Source organism: Parasteatoda tepidariorum, chromosome 5 (assembly GCF_043381705.1).
Source record: "Parasteatoda tepidariorum isolate YZ-2023 chromosome 5, CAS_Ptep_4.0, whole genome shotgun sequence".
Taxonomy (NCBI): domain Eukaryota; kingdom Metazoa; phylum Arthropoda; class Arachnida; order Araneae; family Theridiidae; genus Parasteatoda; species Parasteatoda tepidariorum.
Window position 1 is genome coordinate 75,583,261 of NC_092208.1, and position 26,602 is coordinate 75,609,862.

General features: G+C 29.0%; 1 protein-coding gene across 1 annotated transcript; it reads left to right on the forward strand.

Annotated features, from left to right (window-relative positions):
* Positions 1 to 1,065: 1,065 nt before the first annotated feature.
* Positions 1,066 to 26,602, forward strand: LOC107450311 (kinesin heavy chain-like). Its single transcript, XM_043047535.2, has 20 exons — positions 1,066 to 1,165; positions 5,083 to 5,156; positions 5,240 to 5,344; positions 7,718 to 7,766; positions 7,845 to 7,900; positions 7,975 to 8,062; positions 9,211 to 9,335; positions 9,479 to 9,583; positions 10,758 to 10,906; positions 15,315 to 15,463; positions 16,599 to 16,732; positions 17,050 to 17,127; positions 20,182 to 20,299; positions 20,405 to 20,570; positions 20,723 to 20,824; positions 21,122 to 21,155; positions 23,564 to 23,722; positions 25,443 to 25,576; positions 26,303 to 26,385; positions 26,467 to 26,602. The coding sequence occupies exons 1-20, from the start codon at positions 1,090 to 1,092 to the stop codon at positions 26,568 to 26,570; spliced, it is 2,088 nt and encodes a 695-aa protein (XP_042903469.1). The 5' UTR covers positions 1,066 to 1,089; the 3' UTR covers positions 26,571 to 26,602.

The following is a 26,602-nucleotide window of genomic DNA, read 5'->3' on the forward strand; positions in this document are numbered from 1 at the left end:
ATTTTTCTAATTTAAAGTATTTTGAGTCTTAGTAAATAAAAGTTCAAACTTTCGATCACAAGTTATTCAAAGTGTTTGCTTTTTTGCACATACATATGAACATTAGTTATTTTTTTAATATTATTTGAAAAGTTTTCAATTGATCATATTATTTAAAAAAATTTCTTTTGATTTCATTTGAATAAATATTTTTTCCGGCCCTGGTGTGATGGTTGACTTCAGTGATCTGCAGTGAACCGTGTCTTATTTGATCAGTCCACTGCGGGACAGTTTAAAACTGGAATGGTACCATAGTTAACCTATCGCGTAACTTGTTGTAGTTTATTTACGTCACATTAGAGCTGCGCAATTGGTTATTGGCAACAGTCCAAGTGGTCACCCAACCGCGCGTTGACCACAGCCAGTGATGGTTGACTTCGGTGATCTGCTGGGAACCGTAAAGCAGCAGTACCCAATTTATTTTATTTTTTAAATCAGGTTTTTTCTAACCCTGAGTCCCACTGAGTTACAGTAAAGCAGCAGTACCCAAATGGGGTTCCGTGAAACCATACCTATCGTTCCTTGAATAATTAAAAGAGTTCTGTAAGTTAGCAATTTTTATGACCAGTGATAAGTTTTGAAACCTCTGATTATACTTTGGTCAGACCTATAATTCATAATTTATTCAATGAAATATAATTTTTTTGAAGAAAATATAAAATTTCTGCTAATAATATATGTAACATAAAAAGCTTCTATTAATCTTTTTATGTTAGTTTCTTTGCTATAAAACAACTCCTACTTTATTACAAATTAATTATTCAAATAGAAATGCTTTCTCAGAACTTTAGCAGAACCACAACTTTATTTATAAAGTTGTGGTTCTGCTGAAAGAAGGTTTATTGAAAAATTTGAAACCAAAGCATTGGAGTATTCATTGTTAATTTTTTACTTTTTTTCTGTCATAAATTCAACTATTTATTTTCTCTTAAATGCATAATAATAGATTTTTGTCTTCTTTTTATTCTTAAATGCACAATACCTAACTGATATAACTGTACTGATGATGATAGTTTATTTCTCTATGTTTTATTTTAGGAAAAACTTTATATGTTTGATAAAGTTTTTAAACCCAATGATACACAAGAGAAAGTATACAATGAAGCAGCTAAAGGAATTGTCAAAGGTGAGCCTCATTTCTTTCTCTTATTGATGGCTAATATTCCTTCTTTTTGACCACCTGTCTGAGTTGACTTCTATTGTCAATAATCAAATTTATTCCGTTTTTTGAAAGGTAGTAAAGCCTTTGTAACTTAACATATCAGCTAACAAGCAAATTAAATCAAATTTGTCTATTTGTTATAGAATGCTATTCTAAACCATAAGTTGACAATAAAAAAGGGTTTTTAGAAATATTTATATGCCATTAGGTTAAAGTATTAGAGTTTCACTGATTTAGTAAAATAATTAAAAATTGATCTAAATCAATCGAAACTCCTTTGTGAGTTGACCACATGGGGAAAATATAAAGGATTTATGTGTGTTATGAAATGCACAACAAATTACTTTTTGATTTGTCTGACAAAATAAATTTTAAAATGTTGAAATGGATTTAAATTTGTTTCCTATATCTATTGGTTCTTGTGTAGGGGAGAGTGGCTCCCCTTGGGACACTTCTTTATTTTCATTTTTTTATTCAGATCAATTATTGACAAAATTTTATCTGGTATTCTTGTAACATTTGAAAACATTTTTAACTAGGTTTTGATTTTGTACCTGTCATAGAAAAATTTTAAAAAATGTTTAGTTACCTTGTTATTTGTCCCAAGGTGTACCTCGTAGTGGGGCACCTTGGGACAGTTAAAAAGATGTGAAAAGTTAAGTAGAAATTTTCTAAAAATAGTATAACTAAATAAATTTGCATTTTTAAATTTTGTTAATAAAGTTTTATTTTGTTAGTTTCAACTTATATGCAAATTCAATTGTTCAGAATCAAATACCAAACCTAAAGAACGTTCAAAGCTTTGCTCTGCTTAAGTTTTAACGAAATGTCATTTGAATCTATGTATGATTTATCTTTTTCGGTATAAATAAATGTTGCAGATTGATTCTCTCTTCTCAAAACTGACAACAGGTACTCATCTCCATCAACTCTTTCAACGCAACCAACAAAGGTAACAACAGATCTTTTACCAGCTAATTTGATATGAGCAAAATCTCCAATATGTAATCTTGTTTCACTACTTTTTTCTTATCGTCTAATATTTTGTTGTCACTTTCACTGTTCATTTCATCTAAGTTTCAAGCATCATCATCACTGTCATCATTGCATAAATCACTAATTACTGGTTTTCTTCTGCATGTAATTTCACACCAATTCTGAGATCCTCATCTTCACAGAATTTTTTTTTTTTTTGCATTCTCGTAGTTTGGAGGAATGTTCATTTGGTTTAGCGAAGCACACTCATATGTAAGTGCATCACATATTGTTAATCCTTAATGGTACTTGAAGGCTTGTATCATATAGTGTACCAAATTTGTTCCTTCCTCACCTGTGAATATTTTGAGACTCTATATATTCAAAATATATTTAAAGTTAGGATTTGGCTGCTCTTTTTTTTTTTTAAAGTTAAGAAAATTGCGGTTCAGAGTGGCCTTACTAATACTGTAAAATTCAGCAGCTTTCTTTCCCTGATAAAATTTGCAGCTGTTTTTTCAACATTGTTAGCCACATTGTTGCATTATTTTATACTTTTTGCTTCCAAATTCTTGTGATTAGTTAAGTCTAATGAGTTCCTAAAATAAGAAATAATAACTAAAAATAAACAGATTATATAAGTTAAAAAATACTTTGCATGCTATCTTGTTAAAAATCTATTTTTAAAAAGGATTATTTATGCATATCTAGTGTCCCAAGGTGGGCCACCTCTATCTGTCCCAAGGTGCACTATATCGTATTTAATAGGATATTTTAAAATATCATACTTTTAGGCTTAGCATTAGAACAATTAAATTTGATAAATTCGAAAGGCAAAGCTTTATACTTCATTATATCACCCACTATTAAAAAAAAATTGAAATTTCTTTCGACAACTAATTAAACTTTTATGTAAAAGTAAATAAACATGCTTCAAAAAATAAAAATTCTAACAAATTCTTACCTGCTTAATCAATAGAATCAAAATTTGTTCCAAGCTTAGATGATGCTGACATCTGAATCTAAAAGATAATTTAAAATTTAGGACCAAAAATGAAAATGTCCCAAGGTGAGCCACTCTCCCCTACTAAAAAACATTCATCTATATTTTTAATGGGCACATGAATACATTTCAATGATATAGAAATGATTTTAAAAAAATTACTTATCCATCTGCATAAGTTGACCATAACAATGCACCATAACTGGTCAACTTCATGTGTATACATAAGCTTCACCTAATTTTTTTTTTGTATTAAAAATGTTGAATTGATATTTTGATTTTAATTCTTTGTAGATAATACTGAATCATTTAATAAGCACAACTTTTTTTCTAATCATAAAATATTTATTTTGTATATATATTCTAATTGTAGAGATTCGTATTTTAAATAAGGACTAAGAAACTTTCAACACAATCCTTTTTATGTCTGGAGAAGGAAGCCATTAAGATGGGATTAAGAATCAATGAAAATAAAACTAAATATATGCCCTGCACAAAAGCTGGAAATTGGAGCATACAAATTCGAAGCCGTTGATAGCTTCACCTATTTGGGGTCTAAGATTAACAACAAAAATGACACTACACAAGAAATACACACGAGAATCACGATGGCCAATAAGTATTTTTATGGCCTAAGAAAATATCTTAAGTCAAGCCTAATAAAAAGAAAAACAAAAGTGTTACTCTATAAATGTCTTATACGATCAGTGCTTACATACGCATGTGAGACCTGGACAATGACCCGTGGAGATGAAAATATGATAGCTAGTTTTGAGAGAAAAATACTGCGAAGCATTTTTGGTGGAATAAGTAAAAACGGTACCTGGTTTAGAAGATCAAATACGGAACTCTACAGAGCATATAAAGAACCTGATGTCATTAAATTTATCAGAATTCAAAGGATTAAATGGGCAGGCCACATTATAAGAATGGAGGATAGCAGGACAACCAAAAAAGTTTTCTGTGCCAGGCCAACAGGTACAAGAAAAAGAGGACGACCAAACATAAGATTTTTAGACTGCCTTGAAAAGGACCTACAAATTTTAAAGATAATTAACTGGAGGACCTTGGCTAAGGGAAGAATGTCTTGGCATAGGCTTGTTGAGAAGGCCAAGGCCCATCCTGGGCTGTCGTACCAATGAGAAGAAGAAGAAACTTTCAAGAAAGGTCTCAGAAATTCGGAATTCTTAGGTCCTAAGGACTCCAAGGTCTAGCAGTAACACTAGACTTAGCTTAAATGAAAAGATTTATGAAAAAACAAAATACCAGTTTATAAAACTTTCTCAAAGCCAATTTATTGCATCTCATAAGTAATAATAAAATCATTTTTGTATCATAAAACTGTCCTGACATTCTTCCTCAGATCTGCAATCCTCTTTTTTTTTTTTTTTTTTTTTTTTCAAATCCTTTTTTAGATTTTTTTTAATAATATTTCCAAGATTCTTGCTAAAAAGAAGATGCTTAAACACTTTCAAAATTTCATAAAAGTAGTCATATAAAACTTTAAATATTTGGGTTAATATAGATTGAACTAGTCATGATTGAATTAGAAAGATAGTATTAGTCATTTGAATCTTTAAATGTGTTTGGTTATCACTGATTAGTTTTAGCAAGGTTATAAACATTACATTATTCCACGATATTAATTTTTTGTTGTTGACTTGTTGGTCTATCGGCAATGTAATATGTCAATCCTATTGTTTAAAAAAGTTGTATTAAATAATATTGTTTCCTTTCTCTCTGCAAATTAGCATTTAAACAAATATTTTTGGTTTCTGAAATTCGCTGCACACAAGATAGTTTTCATTAAAATTCTTTTCTTTAAATTTTTTCTTTTACTTTTATTATAGTTTCTGGTTTCAAAAAATGTTTTATATCTTTATTTGTCTGTTTCTATTTTTAGATGTAATAAACGGTTATAACGGAACCATCTTTGCTTACGGACAAACTTCTAGTGGTAAAAGTTATACAATGGAAGTAAGTATTTTTAAACTTTTTTCAGTTAGACGTTAACTCTTTTCATTGTTTAAAACTATTTTAAATAATGTGTATATTTTTAGGGTGATATGTCCGATTCTGAGAAACTTGGCGTAATACCCCGGATGATCCATGACCTTTTTAGCTATATACAGAATTTAGAAGAGAACGTTGAATTCCATATAAAAGTAAGTTAATTAAAGAAAACTTTGATTGAACTGTATGCTATAATTATTAATTATATATTTATTATTTTATTAAAATTGATAAGGAAATAAAATTTGTATATTATTTATATGTTTCAGTTAAAGTAATTATCAACCTTTTCAAAACTATTTATTTCATCCACATTTTTGTTATTTAACTTGGCTGCTTGTATAACTGACCTGTTTCTCCTAAGTTTTTTACTCAAAGTGTAGTGTTTAAAAGAAAATTTTCATACTTGGTCAAAAGTGCATTGTAATTTATTTTATTACTAAAATTTTTCCCCTTAAAAAAATTAGTTTAATGAGTTTGATATACCTAAAATCTAACTTATGCCAAAATATAAAAATATATTTTTTAACTAATTTGTGGGGAAATATAACCATAAGTTGCTAAATTTTTAGAATTTTTCAGTTTTTTTTAAAATAATTTTTATGTATTTAATTTTTGGCTGATGCAGGGGAAAAAAATGGCTTTAATTAAACATACTTAATTGCATTATGTTATCTACTCAATTGAAATTTGTGGTCGAGAGCTTCCTTATGACTGCAAAGAATTTGTCTTAGTGGCAAAAGTTGAAAATTTTTTCCTAATTTTAGGTAGATTCAATAATTAAATATATAACAAATATCTATAATGTTAAAAATGTGTTTCCAATGGTACATTAAAAGACAATCGAAAATCGAGAAGATAACAATAAATTTATAGATGAAAGGGAGCGGTAATGTAGTGCTCCCAGATTAATGTTCGAGGAAGAGCAGGTCATCTAAATAAGTGAGGTATGTGGCGGAACTACCACTATAAATATAAAATACCAAATCACTAGTATATAAGACATGTTAACTTGATTCCATCACAAGGTACCTTTTGATAGATGAAGGTTGACATTAAACCATAGTGGGGATTAAAATCCCCGCTATGGTGACCCAGACGTGGCCAATATCGATGGGTGATACACATTAGACAGTTGATTTGCTTAAAATTATACTGCTAAAAAAAAAATGAAAAATCTGGTGAAATAAAGTTTCCAGGTCAAAAAGCAATAATGAAGAAAGAAAAAATAAAGCGAAATGCTATTGTTCATTATCTTAAAATCCTCTCATCTGGACCTCTTTGCATCAAATTAACAATTTTAAACAATCTTCTGTGTCACATTTCTCCCTCTGTGATCCCTCATTTTAATGACACATTTATCTTTGGGAGAGTCTTTTTTCTTTCATCTACGGCATCTGCAAGCATGTGTGGGCCTTATGTTTGCTCACAACTTAATATCTTATAATATCTCTTAACTTATACAGGGTGTGTAGCGTTTTTAAAAAGTGCTTAAAGGTACTTATTTTCATTGGGTGTTTAAGTGCTTAATTTACCTTTTTTCAAAATGAGATTTTTCCTTTACTATGTTGATTTTCCCTTCGAATTATGCGAAAAGACACAGATCACATTGTTCTATTCAACGTTTTTACAGTTAAGTCAACCCCAATCTATTTCAGCATATTGTCAGTCCGTAGTGTATGAAAACACCATTCGTTTTACATGATTCAAAATTTCATGATTTTTTGACAATTGTTAAAATCAATGCCAAAAGTTTTTTTTTTTTTTTTTTTTTTTTTTTTTTTTTTTTTTTTTTNTGACTGTTAAAACAAGATAAAACCATCAATTGTCAAAAACTTTCCAACCCTGCCTAATTATGATATTTTTTAAAAGTGCTTAAAAATATTTTTTGTTGAATAATTTGGCTATGCTCCCTGTTATAATATCTTATCTTATCAACTTAATATTCTTTAATTCATTGATTGCAATTTTGAGGTGGTGTATGCAGGCAAGAATTCAATTTAGATATTTTTCAAACCCAGCTGGTTGTTATGAATGCACTGCTCTATCTATGAAATAATAATATTCTTTCATATAAAATTTGTCTCAGGCATTGATTTCTGTAGTATACACTGTTTTTCAAAATTTCAATGTTCATTGGAAATTTAAAAAAAAACAAAACATGGAATTTGATTTGTTAATGTAGAGATAAACTGGTTCCGATGTATTATATTCTCACTGGCAAAAAGAATGTAATATCCTCACAAAGTTTTTTATTTTGCCTCCTTGTGTAACATCCTCACAAATTTTTTAAATTTTATTTTTCCTTGAGTCTAAGTAAAAATACTTTATTTAAATAATGACAAAAATATTAAAAATAAAGATAGAATAAAATTTTTTGTTTGACATATTAAAAATTTGTTATACCAATATTGTACAAGTTGATGAGGTTTGATTGTATGCGTATTTCAATTATAATTAAGTTTAAAGTATACATCTTTAAATGCGTTTAAAGGATTTAATACCTTTGGACTTATTTATTACAGGTTTCGTACTATGAACTATATATGAACCAAATCCGAGATTTACTGGATGGTAAGATATTTATAAAATTATTATAAATATGTTTTATATTCTTATTTCAATGTTTTAATTAATTGTTTATTTCTCTAGTGACACGAACCAATTTACCTGTTCATGAAGATGAAAACAAAGTACCGTTTGTTAAGGTGGGTATTTTTTAGCCCAAATTATCTTGTAAAAAATATTTATTCAAGTTCTCATAAAATCTTTATTCCTTTAGGGAGCTACAGAAAGATTTGTCACTTGCCCTGACGACGTAATAAAAATTATGAAGGAAGGAAAATTAAATAGACATGTTGCTGTAACAAGTAAGTTCTTGATAGAAGATACTAAGCTTCTAGGAAGAAAAATTAGGACGGCTTGTCCGGCAATGTACCCGTCCTCCTTTGAAACTAACCCGTAGCTTCTAAATAAATAAAAATATAATTTTCTCTTATTTATTATAAACATTTATATAAATTGCACAATGAATTAGTAGTTACTAGGATTACAAATACTAGGCTACTAATAGTAAAACCTAGTCTTTCTTTTATGAAATAATTTATTTCTTTTATGAAATAATTTAAATGACAAAGGTCAAGTTATCTGGAATGTCAATTACGAGTTAATCCGAGGGTACTTCGTTTTTTAAATGAAACAAATATGACGTTTGCCAGTTTCACAATCAAGCCAATGATTTACAGAGGTTTCTGCACAGAAATATGAAAGGGGTTTTCCATTTATGTGGATGTTCATAATTGCATTTAACACTTCTTGTTTAAGACCAGTACGTAATGTGTTTTTTTGTAAGCTCATTGCTGAAAAGCCTCTTTCAACCACTGCAGTACTCCCAGACAGAGAAAACATCAATTCCACCAAGCGCAGTATGTTGCTGTATTTCTAGATTAGAGGGTCATTTTAGAAGTGAGGCACTAGACAACAAAAGATAACAAAAATTGAAAATGTATCACGAATATTAATGGGAAAATGACAGCCCGCGCGGACGTCGGATTCGAGATATTTGTTGTCCGCAGGGAATTTTTGACCAACGAGGACGTTTTTCGAGCCCTGAGCTGCTTAAACATATCGATCAAACAAATAAACCAAAAAATATGTCTTATTTGTTGCTTACAATTGCATAATTACTTTTAAACAGCCCCTTTACTATAAAAACTGGTGATCAGGAATTACCCTAGATTATCAAGAGAAGGGGTAATTCCTGATCACTAAAAATTTAAAATCTTTTACATTCTAGTTAGATTTTCAAATAAAAGAAGTTAGCATAGGACTCATCTCATATAGTCTCAAACTTCCAGTAAATATTAAAATTCTATATTGAATAGTTTTTTCGCGAAATAAATGTTTGCTTTTTTTTGATAAGGAATTACCCCAGGTTACCCTAAGTCTAAATAATTATGAAAACATTTACTTTTATTAAATTATAAGCTTTTAATATTATAAATGTATTTCTTTATAGACATGAATGAGCACAGTTCTCGTAGCCACAGTGTCTTCCTCATTAATGTAAAGCAAGAAAATCTTGAAAATCAAAAGAAAATCAGTGGAAAATTATACTTGGTAGATCTATCCGGTAGTGAAAAGGTGACTCATCTTTTTCTTTATAAATGTCCCAGATTTTATTCTGTACATGTGTATTTATTCTATGAGCGATATGTATATATTTTTTTCTTTTGCAAAAGTGAAATAAGTTTTTTATTCTATTTATTAAATAATTACTTTTTTAGGTTAGCAAAACTGGCGCTGAAGGCATGGTGCTTGATGAAGCAAAAAATATCAACAAATCATTAGCTGCTCTTGGAAACGTTATATCTGCACTTACCGAAGAAAATGTTAGTTTATTTAAATGTTTTTTATTCATACATCAACTCAGCCCAAGTCAATGTATCTAAAATTTTTAATTTTGCAATTTAAATTTTAACTTAATCATTACTTGGCAATTATTTGTGTTTTGATTATCAAATCTATATTTTTTTTTTTGGATCTTTATATTTGTTCTATAGTGTTTTTAAGGTAATTTAAAAATTGTCATCTTTAAAATTTTAACCTGTATTACCATTGAATCTGTAACAATGTAATCTAACAATGCAGTTATTTATATCTATAAAGCAGGGCCGTAACAACGCCGGGGCCCCGACTGTCAAAGGGGCCCCATATGAAGAAACCACATCATGTTTTTTTCAAAATACAGTACTCTAATTATATATATGTAGGAAAGAAATTGTGTTAAGATAGAGTTGCTGAAAATTTTCCTTTTTTGTAATTACGTACCTACTATNTATCGCGATTCTTATTCACGCTATTTTAAAATCAAACATAATGGTTCTTATTCAAGCGATTTTAAAATCCAACATCGCTATTCTTATTCACCCTAATTTAAAATCAAACATCGCGATTCTTATTCACGCAATCTTAAAATCCAACATCGCGATTTAAATTCCGATATGGCCTTATTCACGCGATTTTAAAATCCGGCATCGCGATTCTTTTTCACGCGATTTTAAAATCAAGCGTCGCGATTTTGAAATCCAACATCGCGATTCCTAATCTAAGGCCTCTAAAAATTGTGTACGAAATTAACTTTCTTGTCCTATCAACAGTCTACAGATCAGTCATGTTAATAAAAGACCATCGTAAAAACAAAGAACTCATGACAAAGTCCATAAAGGTCCTTGGACCATTAAAGAAATGTTTTTTTTAAAATGATGTGATACATAAAATCGTGCTTATGCATAATTACTCAAAGTTATCTAAATTATTAAAAAAAAATTATTTTAATCAAGATTTTATTTAAGAACATAATTACCATTTATTTATATTTATTGGAATAGATAATAATCTAATCATTATCAGATTGGCTATTGAATTCATATAATTTTTTCTTTTGCACGTTCAATGCTGCAGTTATAAACTTCCTCTTTTTTGTGTTTTTGTCAATCACATCCTTGTATAAAGTAACATTATCTTTAACTGTATATATTTTAAACATACTTTTTTGCATTGTAGAGATCTCATATTCCATATCGCGACAGTAAACTTACCAGAATATTACAAGAGAGTTTGGGAGGAAATGCAAGAACTACGGTCATCATTTGCTGCTCTCCAGCCTCCTACAATGAAGCAGAGACAAAATCTACATTAGAATTTGGTCGCAGGTAAGAATTTGTTTTGAACTTTGCTCAAAAATATTTAAAAAAAAATTTTTTACTTTTAAAAAATTTACTGAACTGCATAAAAAATTTTTAATACTCTTTATTTAAATTATATTTTTTTTCAACATTCTTGTAATTATTATTGATTGTTGACTTCCTTTTCAATAATTTTTAATTTTGTGATTATTAACACTCATTTCTTTCAGTAAAGGATGTGCTTTGTGCTATATATATATATATATATATGCGTGTGAAAAGAGCACAACTAAGGCATAGATAAACATGCTCTAGTTACTGTTCTCAAATAAAGAACCTTCTTTGGTGTAGAAAGAGGGTTTTATTTCCTATTTTTTCTTTCATTCTGTGTTTCAATACAGAAGTAATACTCATCATTACAGAAAGGAAACTATACTATGTCTGTTAATGTAGCATTATATATTCTTGTGATGTAGCATTACATTTATATACTCTTTTCATATTGTTTAGCTTCATTCACACTTTTTCCTATTCAATATTGTGGTGGCGGCAGTGGTGCAAGTACTGCGCCAATTGTGGAAACCTGCTCCTACATCTTCTTCTTCTTCTTGCTTCAGCTTGTCAGATATGTGGCACCTCTGCACATGTTGCATTTTGTACCATGCTCCAAGCCCAATTTTTCCTAGTTCCATTGCCTTGGGTCGCCTACTTCGTTTATATAGTCTGACAGTCCCTTAATGGAATTAAGGTGAAGCTCTTTAAGATATGGATTGCCTAAGGTAGTGAGGCGTGTAAGGGCGAGGGCATCACATTCGTATAGGATGTGATGTGCTGATTCTACCGCTTCACGGCATTTCCGACATGTTGGTTCTTGTTCGAAAAGTCCCAATCTATGTAGATGTTTCCTGAAATGATAGTGCCCAGTGATAAAACCTACAATTGTTTGAATCTTCAATCTTGGGAGCCTAAGAATTTCAGAAGCAATTTTTGCAGAAGGGCTGCTGATCATGCTTTTATCATGTTTTTGTCCAGGAGAATTGCGCCAAACTTTGTTCATCTCCTGTTTTTTCCATTTTAGGACAGCCTTCTGCTCCAAATTGAAGTAGTTGGCTTAAATTGCATCATATGTGTGAATAAAAAGCTACTTGACAATAGGGCAAGTTTAAATTCGCATACTGCTAATGGTTTGAGACAAGTTGTGTCACATTAACAAAATAGGGGGTTTAAATAGCTTTAAAGTTGACAACGATATGATTAAAGTGGTGCATGCAGCATTTAAAAATTATTCTGCTTTATTAGAGATTGAAAAAGAAGAAAGCGAAAAGACTGTGAAAACATTGAAACTGAGGAAAGCAGATTGAAAGCTGCTGAAATTGATTTGCAAAAAAAATTGAAGGCTTCTCATGATCTCTTAGCCACAGCTGAAAAAAGTATGAAAGATGGGTTAAATAATAAAGACATGTCAATTATAGAATGCGAACAGAGCCTCTTATCTGAGGCTAAGTCGAGGATAGCAGAATATTTAACAGCATTGGAAGACAGTAAAATGAATTTTAATTTGTTAAGGCAGAAACCTTCAAAAAAGAGTAAAAAATGATATGTTATGAATGAACAAAATTAAAAATTCTCGTTATTATATTCTTATTTTAATTCTTTTTATTATATATGCTCCAGATCTTTGTTTCGCTTCTCCAAAATTGCTTTTTTGTTGCTCCAAAACCATGTTCTGCCACTTGCATCACTGTGAATGCTTATTGGATTATTTCATGTTGGCATGAATTAGTATTCTTTTGACTGTTTTAAGTTGGTTGCTTGTCAGTACTATTTACAATTGGATTATTTGCACTATTTATGCTATGCTTTTGTATTTATACCTGTTTTGAACAAAAGGTAACTAGAACTTAATAAAATCTCACACAAACTACAATATACTTCTAATATTTGAACTGGTTTTCCTGTCATTCAGCTTAAGGTATCCGTCTACGTTCGGCACAGAATTTTTAAAAAAAATTAAACTCTAATTTTAAACGTTGTGTTTGGTGTATTGTAGATAAAAAACAGTGAAATCAATAACAATCAATCATTATTTATTTAAACTTTTGAAAAATGGTAATATTTTAGCAAAAATTTTGGATTTTAATATGAAACGGCTAATGCTCTACACAAAAGTTATTAACATATCCCTTTTATTTTTTTTATTACAAGTACTTGATATCTTTAAGAGTGTTATGAACTAAAAACTAAGAATTATTTAAATAATTGCACATAAAATAGTTTTATACATTGAAATTACATAAAAATGTTTAAAAAAATTACTATCTACCAGCACTTAAAGTGGACATAAAATGAAAAATAAAATAGCTGGAACAAAGTTTTTAGTTCATTACACTCTATACATTATAGCGAACAGTTGTGTCTAATATTTTAAAGATATCTCTTTTACATTTTGAATTATCACAAAAGTCGTAGGGTAAAATGAGCTAAAAACTACTTTCTCAGAAACGACAGTTAAAGTTTTCAAGCAACTGAAATAAATGTAAAAAAAGCAGTAAAGTTCTAAAAAGTCTCTAGGATTATAGCTAAAACCTTCTTTTTACCTTTTTAGCATAATTTCTTTCCTTTTTCCTTCTTATTTTTTCTGTTTAGTTTTGTTGTGGTTGTTTATGAATTTTGTTAAAAATCGACAATTCAAAATATTTTTTGAAGAAACGACTAATGGTCTAGAGAAAAAAGTAATTGATATATCTCTTTCATATTTTTAATACAATTAGCTGAGACCCTTTGGAATGTTCTGAACTACAAACTAAACATATATTTCAGTATTTACGTATGTTATGAAATTATATAGTGAAAACATAAATTTAAAAAAAAAATACACGTCCTCTACATATATACTATACATATGAGGGCAGAAATCACAAAATATGTTTTGGATTAGAGTTGCTCGTCAATTATATTTCATACATTATAATAAACAATATTGCAAAATATTATAAAAGAAATTATTTTACATTTCAACTGATGACAAGAATCGTAACGTAAAATAAAAGAAAAAAGATTTTTCAATCAGTCGAAGGCCAAATACCATTAGTGTATTGATAATATTGTTCTTGTTTATCTTTTTAGTTGAAGAGAATCCCACAGAGAAATCACAGCTTTTGCAATTAATTGTAAAATTTGAGCATAATCCCATCATTGAGTCTTCTTTGAAGTCCAATTTTGGAGCGAAACACTGAGGGCAACAAAGCATTGTTATCACATTTATCAAAATCTCGATGTCCAAAATTCTATTACCTGTCAACTGCGATGTATTTTTCGACTTTTTTTCTTCAAAATATTTCATGTTTTCTTCCAATTTGGAAGAACTTGCAGTAGAAATATTGAGCAAATCCGAATTTTCAACTGACGCGTTTGTTTTTACTTCGTCTTTACAGAAACGATTTCCATGAAACTTTCGTTTTTTTTTCGAATAATTCCTAGCTTTTCCCATATTTAATAAATAAAAAAGATTAAATAATATAGGTACTAATAAAGTATTGTATTTTTACTAAAGAAAAGTAGTTATAAAGCGTAATAGAATAAAGAAGACAGTAAACAAACAACATCAAACTAAAGAATCCAAACAACAAACTAAAGGCTGTATTGCCATATGTATTTTGCAGAAATATAATAAAAAAAACTGATGTATGGGGCTGTGTAAGTAGCACAAATTTAAAAGTTGAAAATTGACAATATTTCTATAAAAAAAAGCTAAAAGAAACAACGTAGAACGTGAAAAATAGTTAGTTTCGGTTTCCAAATCCCACTTCCGGTTTGTTACTATGATCGACTGCTTTTATTCAAATCACAATAACTCCGGATCTAAGCAACGTAGAAACAAAAGTGAAACTGTTCTGGATTCAGAAAAGTTCACTCTAAATTAAAATAAAATAATGTCACAATCGGAATTTTCATCGAAATTGACCTTATTTACCTTGACGGCTACCTTAACTATTGTAGTGAACCAAACCCCACACAAAAAATACCTTTTCTGTATTTTACTCCCTTGTAGATTAAGGTCATCTAAACAAATTACTGTATAATGACATTTTAAATAAAATATGTATATTATGTCTTTAATTTATGAAAGGTTCCTTGGAAAATAAATTATTTAGTGATACATAATTAGAAAAGATGCTCTGAAATTCTCGTATTTTAATACTTTATTATTTATTTTAACCTTATGTTGGGAAATTCAACTGCCACTTTTTACTATGCAATCAAATCATCCTCTTCAAAATAGGTGAAATAGTATCATAAAAATTATTTCTGAATGAAATTATTTTTATGATAAAGCAAACTCTAAACTAGATACGAGGTAGTTAACTGATAATGCTGATTGTTTAAATGAAATCTTTCAAATCAATCTGTTTTTGAATCAGTATGTTTTTCGTAGAGCGAAAACTATAAAGAACCTTGCTGTTGTTAATGAAGAAGTATCAGCAGCGGAATGGAAAATAAAATATGAAAAGGAAAAGAAAAAAGTTTTTGCACTCAAAGCTGATATGTTCAAAGCAGAAGCAGAACTTAACAGATGGAGACAAGGTATGTTATTTAATTTTTTTATTTAATTAAAAATATCTTAGATTGTTGTAAATTCACATTCTTTTTTAAAATCTGTTTGCCAGAGTTTCACTCAAAACATCAATTTTGTTCTATGGAACACTGGTGTATCTGTGACAAAAATGAGTATTGTTATGGTTGGGAAATTATATAATTGTTATTTTATTAATTGTAATATTTAATGCATCTTTGTTGACACTAATTATTTTACACTAATTAAATTAATAATTGAATTTACATTTAATTATGGCACTTAAATTAAAATAATATAATTTACCGATAAGTAATGTTTTTATTAAAAAGGGATCTGATTTATTTCTTTTGGGGCCTCTGTTCTCTTTCATCTTTCCCGTGAATAGCCTGACGTCACTAGCAGTCGCAAATCTCCCCTTCTTAAAAAGTAGGTTTGCCGACCACCATCCGGTCCGCGCTTAGATAAGTAAATTCTTTTAAACCTTTTTTTTCTTTCTTTTCTTTAAGCGATCTCCTCCTTCCTTTCCTCTTACAGAGTCCCTTAACTTAATTTATAGTTAATGTTCTTAAGTTTTTGATTATGTTTTAATTTAACTTTAGTAGGACTGATATGTCAAAGTCCATGTGTCCAATTTTTGTAACTATTTTATTTACCCTAGATTTTACTTAAGTCAATAAATACTTTCGTATATTTCTAAAATGTGTTTTATATTAATTCATCTAGGTTTTAATTATTTAAGGTCAGATTATCCTTTAATTAATGTTGATTTAAAGTTGAATCTTTGTGATAATGGCTAGTTAACAATCTAAAAAAATTATGTTGTATGAAGTCCTAAGTAATAAAATTTAAAAGACACAACGCGATGTATCTAAATTAATTATATCATTTAATTCAGCTAGCAAATGTTTTCACTTAAAAGAACGATACAATAGTATCAAGGAAATGCCGTTCCTTACTCTCTAGATGTTTGGATACCTCTAAAGCACAACAATTCTAATGGGTCTGAACTTGCTGTGAGGTACCGTTTCTTCACAATGAATGAAAATAACAACAAACTACTCATACTGTGTATATATTGTATTTAGAAACTTACTAAAGTAAAAAAAACAAAAAAAATGCTGAATTGTCTTAATTTCTTTTTAGGGAACTGTGTGCCTCAAGATGAGCAGCTGCTTTTTAAAGATCGCGCTTCTGAAGAAGGAGCTAACATTGAAGAGGACCTAGCTACACAGAATCAAGATGTGAAAAAACAAACTCAATTAGGTGGACAAGAAAAGGTAGCATTTTTTTTTAAAATGTTGCAGTATTGAATCCCAAATTTAGATACCTTGAAATTTAACTGCTAGCTATAGATATATTTAAAAATAATTAAATATAGTGGAAATAATTCTTAAATTTGTAGAAATTTTAAAATTTTTCAAAGCCTCAGCAATGGTTTTTTTTAATTTCAATGGTCTAAATTATTTAATATTTAGTAAAATTTATATTTTTGTTTTATTATTGAACTTGGTAATTTTCTTACAAATATAAGAATCTGTTTTTAATACCAATGAATATGTTGTTAGTTATTTATAAATTACTTTATCTAATTTAGAGGACGGAAAATGAGGCTCTTGAAGAAATGCAAACATTTAAAAAGGAACTCACAGAATGTAGACAATCTATAATGCAGGTAAATTTGTTTGTTTTTTCATTGGAGGCTTCTGAACTTTGTGTTACTCTTAATTTTCTTAAACTGCTATATCTGTCAGGATCTATTAACTTGCCACAAACAATTGTTGAGGAAACCAAAATTTTCGGTCTGTATTCAGATTCCAATTCTTCAATGTCAGCTTCAATTTCAGACTTTTGAGTACATGACCATGTGTCTTCTGAGTTACATAACCATTTGGGTCCATTCCACCATTTTCTTGAAGAAATCAGGTCCTTGCAAGAAATTCCCCTGGTTAAGAGATCTGCTGGGTTATCCTTGCCAATGCAATGTCTTCAAACACTAGGATCTGTAATCGCTTCCATTTGAACGCTGAGCCTTTAATCCGGTGCAGCAAAATCGTAGAGTCAGACCACAAAGATATTTTATCAAGATTTTTAAATAGTTCCTTGATGTTTCACCATTCATGTGGCTATGATAGCTCCAATCTGGGTAGAGTTGATTTCTTAAGGGGTGCTACTCTGGACTTACAGAACTAGTACTAAAAGTACTTCCAGATGTTTTGTACCTGAAGTATGTCTACAGGATTAGCATTTAAATTATCGCTGGAAATATGACATTCGTTAAGACTTAGATTATTTCCGCTTTACTACTGGCATCATAAACTATTCTTGTTTTTGTAGTGGAAGAATTTTCTTTAAAAACATCCCAATGCGGCATTGTATAGACCACAAAACAATTAGAATTACAAGTTTCGATAATCCCTTTCTAATTCTTCTTTCATAACATCATTATATCTTTCAAATAAAGATTCGTCAGCGCTAAATCTCCGCATAAATTTTCACTAGTAGTTTCAGATTTCCACAAAACTGGTGTCTCATATCTTCCATTTTCAAACCACAACCTGTTTTAAAAATTAATAAGATCAGAGTTTATTTTTTTTTCCTAGCTCTCTAGTAGTGAGAAATGATTCAATATTCCATAAACATGACGAATCATTTGCAGCTGAATCAGCTAAAGTGCAACAAATGTTAAAACAAGAAGCCGCACCCTGATAAGGACCATCTGGCACCTGTCCTACTAAGGAATCTCCAAACGCCAGCTGAAGGAATAATTTATTGCGTATTTTCAATAACCCACCTTTTAAAGTGGAATATAAGAAATCAGCACCTAACGATATTTGAATGGGTTTCTTATCCCATGAATCAGCGATTTTAAATCCTTGAGAAAGTAAAGTTTCTATTAAATGGGGATCAAATTCTGAATATAATTAAGCAGCGCATATTTCCTCGGTAATTAAGGCTTCAATATTTATACTTGAGTATGGAGGAAACCTGCTGCGTAATGCGATATTAACACATTCATATTCCTTTTCCAAAGGATTTCGATTTGAAAATGTGTAAACAAAAAGTTTTTCCTTTCTTAAACTTTTCGTGTTTAATGCTTTAGCCAAATCCTTTCGAATATAAGATTTTTGAGAAGCAGAATCATAAAGTATTCTAGCTATTAATTTTTTAGATCCATTTTTGACATGTACTCGAGCAGTTTGTAATAAAGTATTATTTAATGATTGATTAGGTTTAAAAACAGTAGACATTACCGCTTGATCCTCCAGAATTTGAATAGTTTCGGTTTTATCTGGGGGAGAAGTTTGTAATAAATTATTTTTTAACTTTGAGCAAAACAATAAATTATGTTGAAAACTTGGACATATTTCTCAAGATTTGATTTTAACTTAACACTGATTTAGCAAATGGTTTTTATATAAACATTTGTACCAGTGTCCTTCCTTTTTTAATTTAAAACGTTTCTGGTCATCGGTAAATCTTTTGCATTTTAACCCTGTAAGCGAGTATGAATTACAAAAAATGCAAGAATTTTTAACAATTCTATTTAAAGCGGCTGATGTAGGAATATTTTTGTTTTTAGGATATCTAGTTTCTTTTTTTGATCTAGCTGGTTTGTGAGTTTTCATGGAAATCGCAGAAACTGCATTTGCTGCTTCTCGAAATTCAATTTCAAAATTCATTAATTCACTGATATCACCCGATTTAATATGATCTCTTTTACGATGATATTCTATTATTAAGTTATGAGGTAATTGTTTTAATAAAATCGGAATTAATAAATGACCAAAATTAGCTGATGCTACACCTATAGATTGTAAATTTCTTATACTGATTTCACTTTCATCATACAAATGCCTAAGCCCCTGAATATTTGAAGAAAATTTAACTGATTCGATTTCCAAGAGTTTATTTACAAAACAATGAATTAAATGTTCTGATTTTCCATATCTATCTTTTAGTAAGGTTAAACACAATTTATAATTTTCTTCTGTAAAAGCAAAACCTGCTACTGTTTTATAAGTATCCCCAAAAAGAAGAGATTTTAAGTAAATTAATTTATTAACATGACTTAATAATTCATTAGAATCTATAGAAACTATTAAAAAATTCTAAAAATGTAGTTGAATTACCATTAAAAGTTGGAATGTTAAGTTTAGCCAAATTAATAGAAATTGGAATATTTTTACTATCATTAACATTCGATACATTAACATTATTAGTAGAAACTGATTCTTTTATTTTAAACTTTGTTAACAACATTTTAATTTTGGAGTCACCTATGTTTTCATCATATTCCATAGAGTTTTTAATTTCTGCTTCAAAAACAGCATTATCCGTGATTAGTTCCTCAATTGATTCATTAAGGTTTTCAGCCTTTTTGCGCAACTGTTAAGCGCTTCATCAAAGCACAAAACAAAAGGCAACTATCTAATTTCTTTTAAAAACAAAGAATGAAAATAGGGTGCTAAGCCAAATGAAACAATGTGCGTCATTTTTGTACTTTTCAAGCTAATACTTTTAGCTATAGCACTATCAGGGAACATGGCTTGAAATATTGGTTCAGCATCTTTAAAAGCATTGTATGACGAATGTGTCATTACAACTTTAAAAATCCATAAAATTTCGGAAGTAGAGGATTATATATTTATATATTAAACGTGTATTACATTACAAATAATAGGTTATTTCATTAATGCTTACTTAAATTTTATTTTTATGTTGACAGTATGAGGCAGAAATAACATCACTGCAACAAGCAATGGATGACAACAATTTAAAAAAAAGGAGTTTAGAAATAGAAGTGGCTGTCCTTAATAAAGAGCTTTCTAAACAGAAATCAGCAAGTAAGAGGCAGAATTATTTATTCATATTAGCATTTATTTTATTCGAAACGTTATTGAACGTAATGTTCTTAAAACTATGTACTTAAAATTTTATAAATGTTGCAGTGGAGATGCATATGATGTCAGCAAAAGAAACAGAAAGAGTTAATTTAAAGTCTATCACAGACGCTATGGAACAGCAAATTAAAGAAAATTCAGAAGCTCAGAAGAAACTAGCCGAACTAAGAAATGAAATTGCAAAGAAAAATGTTCAGATTGATGAGCTAAAGGAGTATGTTTCGTTCTTAATTGTAAAGCTTATTTAGTATTGAATCTAATCTTTTCCATTTTATGAATATTTTTTTTTATTATCATATTTTGATTTTAAGAACTGTTATTGGTAATTTTATAATTTACTTATTTTTACTCGCTTCACCTTTTCAGTCTCAATCTGCAGCTTTCGATGGATCACATGAAACTACAAGAAGCTTACAACCAGCTACAACTGAAGGAATCTAGGAAAACAAAGAAATTTCAAGAGTGTTTGTAAGTAGAATTATTTTAATGCAATGTGTGTCTAAAATTTGGTGAATGCAGGATTATTTCACAAGTGATGTGAATTAGAAATGTAGTTATCCAGGGTGAACACTACCAGGAATTGGCATGGTGCAATCTAATTGAAATAGCAGTACAGATAGGTTTGACATTTTGATTTGGGTTAATTCAAAACCTGATTTTGTTTCATGATTTATTTTATGTATCCTTTCACCGATCTTTTTAGGCATGCCTTATATTATTTACAACCAATTATATATATTGAATCTTCTACACCTTCTATTTTAGGCTATCATTGTGTGAAAGAAAAAAAGAAGCACTGGTATGTTACACTTAACCAAAAATTTATTTTTTTCTTGTATATGACATTTTTCGTTCTCATTATCCGTTGATTAATAATATCAACTAATAAATTAATATAAAATTGGCATTCATTAAAGCGACTATGTCTTGTTGACATTCACCGGGGAGAAGCTGCCTTCTCGCAGTATCGCCAAATTGATAAGAATAAGAAATTAAATTGTTCTATGGTATAGAGTCAAGAGTTAATTATATATTCGGGCAGGGACAATCTAGAAATTTGGGGACTGTAGGCACTAGACTATCGGGGGCCCCAATGAATCTGATCTTAAATTAATTAAAAACCCTCTTTTACAAAGTTGATCTTAAATATATATAAGTAAGAAGAGATATATAAGTGAATAATTGTAATTTCAAAATAGGCAGATATTAATTATCTATATGTAAATCCATATAAAATAAAACAGTTAAATTTTAATTTAATTCATACAAATAGAGTATAAAAAGTTCAAAATGTGACCATAAACAAATAAATTTAATGCATAATTTTAACAGTGAAAAAGCCACGATAGAAATTATATTTCAATAAAAAAGAATCAGTAATCAGCATTTCCAGGAAGCTAAATAGAAAACTTGATTTTTAGAGTAAAAAGTTACCAAAAACTTGGAAACCAATATGAAATATATTTATATAAATTGTTAATTAAAAAATATGCAATATTTTATAAGTAGTGTTACTAAAGGTAAATTATAGATCTGTCCAATCAATAATAAACAGTCAATGGAGCCATTTTGGGGAAGCTTCTCAGTAATAGGATTTATGGACTTTACTGTATTTTGTGCATAAATTTACTGTAAAATTAAACTTATATAATAAGAAAAAGTTTTTTTCTTGATTTACTGTTGAAATCGTTTAAGATATCTTCAAATTTTAGACTTTCTGTCAAATCACATTCCATTGACATTAGTGCTAAGTCACACAGTCTGCGATTTGTCATTCTTGAACGAAGTCGATTCTTAATTCTTTTCATTAAAGAAAATTATCTCTCTCCTGAACAGTTTGACACAGGAATAGATAAGAATATTCTTAATGCTACTTCAATATTGGGATATGTGTCTTCTATCTGTAGCGTTCGTATAGTCTTTAACATTTCAGTTGGATTTGACTTATCAGTCAAAAAGTCTTTAAATTGCACAAGTTCGTCAAAAAGTCCATCATCAACATCTTCAAAGTATGCTTCCTGAAATGGCTTTACTGTTTCCATGCATACTGGTTTCTTATTGGTTAGAAATCCAAACCTTCTTTCGAGAAAGCTGTAAGCTTTTTTTCTTTCACTTAAATGAAATTTCAAATTGTCACAAATGACATAGTGTGTCTGAGTTAAAAATTTTTCTCTTGGGGACAAATTCACACTTTCACTGGTGCTATCATCTAAAGCCTTTGGTATTCGAAGAGCTCTTGAGGTTTTATAAGAAATATTTCCCACAAGATTTTCAGCTTCCTTTTCATAAGAACTAAAGTTTTCTCTCACATTCTGAATAAATCCTTCTAAGGATTCATAGAGTGGGATTATCACTTCAAAGGTACAATTTTGAGCCTGCAAACTTTTACTTGTAGCATTTATGCGCTGTAGTAACGTATCCCAAATAATGGTTATTAAAGCAATTTCAAAAGTTTGGCATTTCTTAAGTAAACATTTAGCTTCATGTTTCGTCGAAGCTTTTTCATTAGAATTTTCAGCCACATCTTCCAATGTCTTTATTACAACTGCATATCCTTTTCTTAAGGCCCTAACGGCAGCAGCACTTGCAGACCACCTTGTACACGATAAAGATTTGAGAGTAAGAAAATCTTTTTGTTCGAATTTAGAAGTAAAAAACTCCCACCTGTGAGGGGAAGCTGAAAAAAAATTATATAGTGCTTGCACAAAACCAAAGTAGGAAACAGCTGCTTCACATGATTCTGCAGCATTCACTCCTACCAAATTTAGTGAGTGAGCTGTGCAGGGCACAAACTCAGCCAAAGGGCACTCTATTTTTAATCTGGATTGTAAGCCAGAGTACTTACCAGCCATATTGCTCGCATTATCATATGACTGCCCCCTGCAGTCTTGCAAATTAATGGTCAGATTATTTAAAAAATTGCACAATTGTATCATGCAGGTTCTCTGCAGCATGGCTATGTATGGCAACAAAAGTTAAGAAACCTTCAATAGGCTCATTTTGCGCATCTACATATTGCACAACAATGCACATTTGATCAATGTGTGTAATATCTGGGGTAGAATCAACTATGATTCCAAAGTACTTTGTTTTAATTTCAGAAACAATTTTATCTAGTACTTGTTTTGCCATAATTTGAATTATTTCATCAACTGTGGTGGACGATAGATAATTAACATTTCATATTACTTTCAACTACTTTTTTAGGCTCTAGAATTTGAGATTATGAATGGGGCACAAATGTTTATTAACCAGGAGTTATCGTCAGATCATCAGAATTCACCTATTGGATGTGATAGTGGAGCTGGTTTTGCCCCGAAGCAAAATATTTCTTTCTGCGAAAATCTATGTCAAGAAACCAAAAGTGTATGTCCTTCTGAAAGTTTTAATTTAAAAGTCTATATTTGTTTCTTTTTGATTATCCAAATTTTATCCTAATTTATTTAAAAAAAAAATAATTATGTAAATTGAATGTGTTAATAATAATTAAAACCCACTTATACACAGGGTTCATGATTTTTTTGATTTTTTATTTAAATTAGATTTTTTTTTATGCAAATACACTGTAAGAACTTTAATTTATGATTAACAAAACTTTATAAATGTTTAATCCAAAATAAAATTAATATAAAACTATATTATAACAATATTTTAGAAGCTCTAACTTACTAAAATAATTTTTCATTATAATACATAGCTTTAAATGCATAGCAGCCATTTTGAAACAAATCCAAGATTGAAATTTAAAGACTAGATGAAATAGAGAATTTAAATAATACTTCAGGAGTCTGTCTAGGTTTTTCTGAGAGTTACCTATTTTTTAAAATTTAGACATAATTTGTGAAAATTAAAAATTATATTAAAAAATCGACACAAAAATATAGTAAAATTTTTTTTTATCGTTTCTTACGAGGCACAAAAAATTTTTTTCAAGAAAAAAGTTTTTTGTGAAATTCTTCTACTGTTTTTCCTTAAGTTGAATTTGTGAAGGTACCGCTAAACGGTAGTAAATTTGGCTTGGACAGACCCATGTACTTTAAACTTTATTTTGATTTAATTGAAACTTTGTTTTAGTTAATTTAAAATATCTTTTCTTTCTCTTGATTTTTAAAATGACAATAAGTGTAACAGATTGTGTTTATAAATGTAGTCATTTATCAATAAATAAATAAATATTTAATCTATACTTCTATATTAAGATATTCATTTTTAATTCTGTATCAAAATAGATAAGTTAAGCTAAAAAATAAAAAAAAAATTTTTTTAATCAACTATGTACTCATTGGAATTTTTTTTCACAAAATTTCTTTATAGAAAATCAGATAATGTCAAAGACACTGTAAACATATTATGAGAAAAAAATACCAGTTAATAACCCTACTGCTTCAAATTGACTTTGAAGGGAGGAATGAAATTATATTAGAAAAAAAATATCTGAATTCATCAGCCTTTTTTTTCTTTCTATATATTTTTCGTATACTAGGGTAATTTTTTTTTAATACAACCTCAAACTTCTGAAATGTACATTTCCCACCAATAAAGTATAATGTAGATTTTAACTCCTCACCTTTTCATTCAAAAGGTAGAATTTTAACTAACATTATTTGCATTATTTTTTTGAAAAAGATTCATGTTTATTAATTACTTTCTACAGCTATGCAAGTCTAAATTAAGACAGCAATAAACGTTTACTTTAATCTGTACTTTCAATCTCAAGAATCAAAAGTTTTTTAAAAATGTAATTTCAAATGTGTTGGAATTTAACACACATCAAGAAAGAAAGCAATTTCGTTAACTAAAATTAATTAATGCAGCAATTTATTTCAAATAAATTTTAAAACTAAGAAAAGAAAATAATAAAAGTATCAATAATTTAAAACACTGTTTTTTAACTTTTAAAATCAATTTATATAGATAAAAAAAATTAGTTGATTTAAATCAATGATTTTTTTTTTTAAAAAATCATTTGATTTAAATCAACAGATTCTGCTCATACACTTTATTTTAAGTAAATATTTAATAAAATGTGTGCAGTTATTATTATAAATTAATTTTTACTAATTTTCCCTATTCTGAATTATTGTAGCTGGAATCACATTTTGCTGATATAAAACTTGAAATTGACTCATTGGCACAAACTCTTAAAGAACGGTCGGAACTTACAGCAGCTCTTTTTCAAGATGTAAAAGATGCAGAAGATGCTATACAGGATAAACAAAGGTGGTTTTTCTTCTACATAACTTTTTTCCAAATGTTAAAAATCTAAAATATAGCCGATACTGTTTATAAAGTAGTTGTATCTCAATTATTCTATATCAGCGGTCTTATAGAGGGGGTGAGTCATTGTTTACTTTTTCATTTCCTATATCATCTTGCTTCCTATATCATATATCATTTAAAAATTTTTTTTTTACTTCACTTAAAAATTTTATTTAGCAAATAGCCAAATGAATATCTTAAGAAATGTGTTCAAACCTGAATGAACTTCAATTTGTTACATATAATTATAATATTTAACTAACTTTTTAAAAAATTTTCGTTAGTTATGCATGTGAACTGTGTAATAAAAATAATTTTTAAAAATATTAGAACACGAAAACATGTAATTTAAAAACTTCAACAAAACAAAATTATTTGAACACTTTAAAATTTATTCTGTTATTACTACACTTACAAACCTATTTGTTTTTCAAAAATGTTCCCTTATTATTGTTTGGCACTGTTGTTTAGACTTTACCATTTATTGTTTTGACTCCAATGTTTTGAATGAAAGAAATGATCAAACATTGACCCCCTACAGTTTCCCCAGATGGTCAACTCACAAAAGGGTTTAAATTAGCTGTTTACACTATTTTTTAAACACTTAATTATTAAACATTAAAATAAATTATTAAATTTATTTTTCAAGTGTGGGAATTTAGTAATTTTTTTAATATGTAAATTTAGTTACGAACCTGAAGATGGAATACAGAGAATGAAAGAAGCAAGAAAAAAACAAATAGCTAGTCCTGGAAATATGGCTCATATAGGTAAGTGCCAATTAATTTGCTTGAATGAATTTGCATGTGTAGTTTTATACTGTAAATTTTAAACATAAATTTCATTTCTAGCCAAACCAATTAGGTCAGGACAGGCAATGAAAATAAAGGCCTCAGGACTAATCAATTCCAGGGTTCAGGATCTATCACGTAATTATCATATTTTTAATTCTTAGGATTTTGAAAAATATGGATAAAATCTTTATTT

Excerpts from the sequence above, each read along its gene's own strand:
- LOC107450311 (XM_043047535.2), top strand. The coding sequence starts at position 1,090 with ATGTTTGATAAAGTTTTTAAACCCAATGATACACAAGAGAAAGTATAC. Across the intron at positions 7,767-7,844 it reads AATCCGAGATTTACTGGATG|TGACACGAACCAATTTACCT; the intron begins GTAAGATATTTA and ends TTATTTCTCTAG. Across the intron at positions 26,386-26,466 it reads TGGAAATATGGCTCATATAG|CCAAACCAATTAGGTCAGGA; the intron begins GTAAGTGCCAAT and ends TTTCATTTCTAG.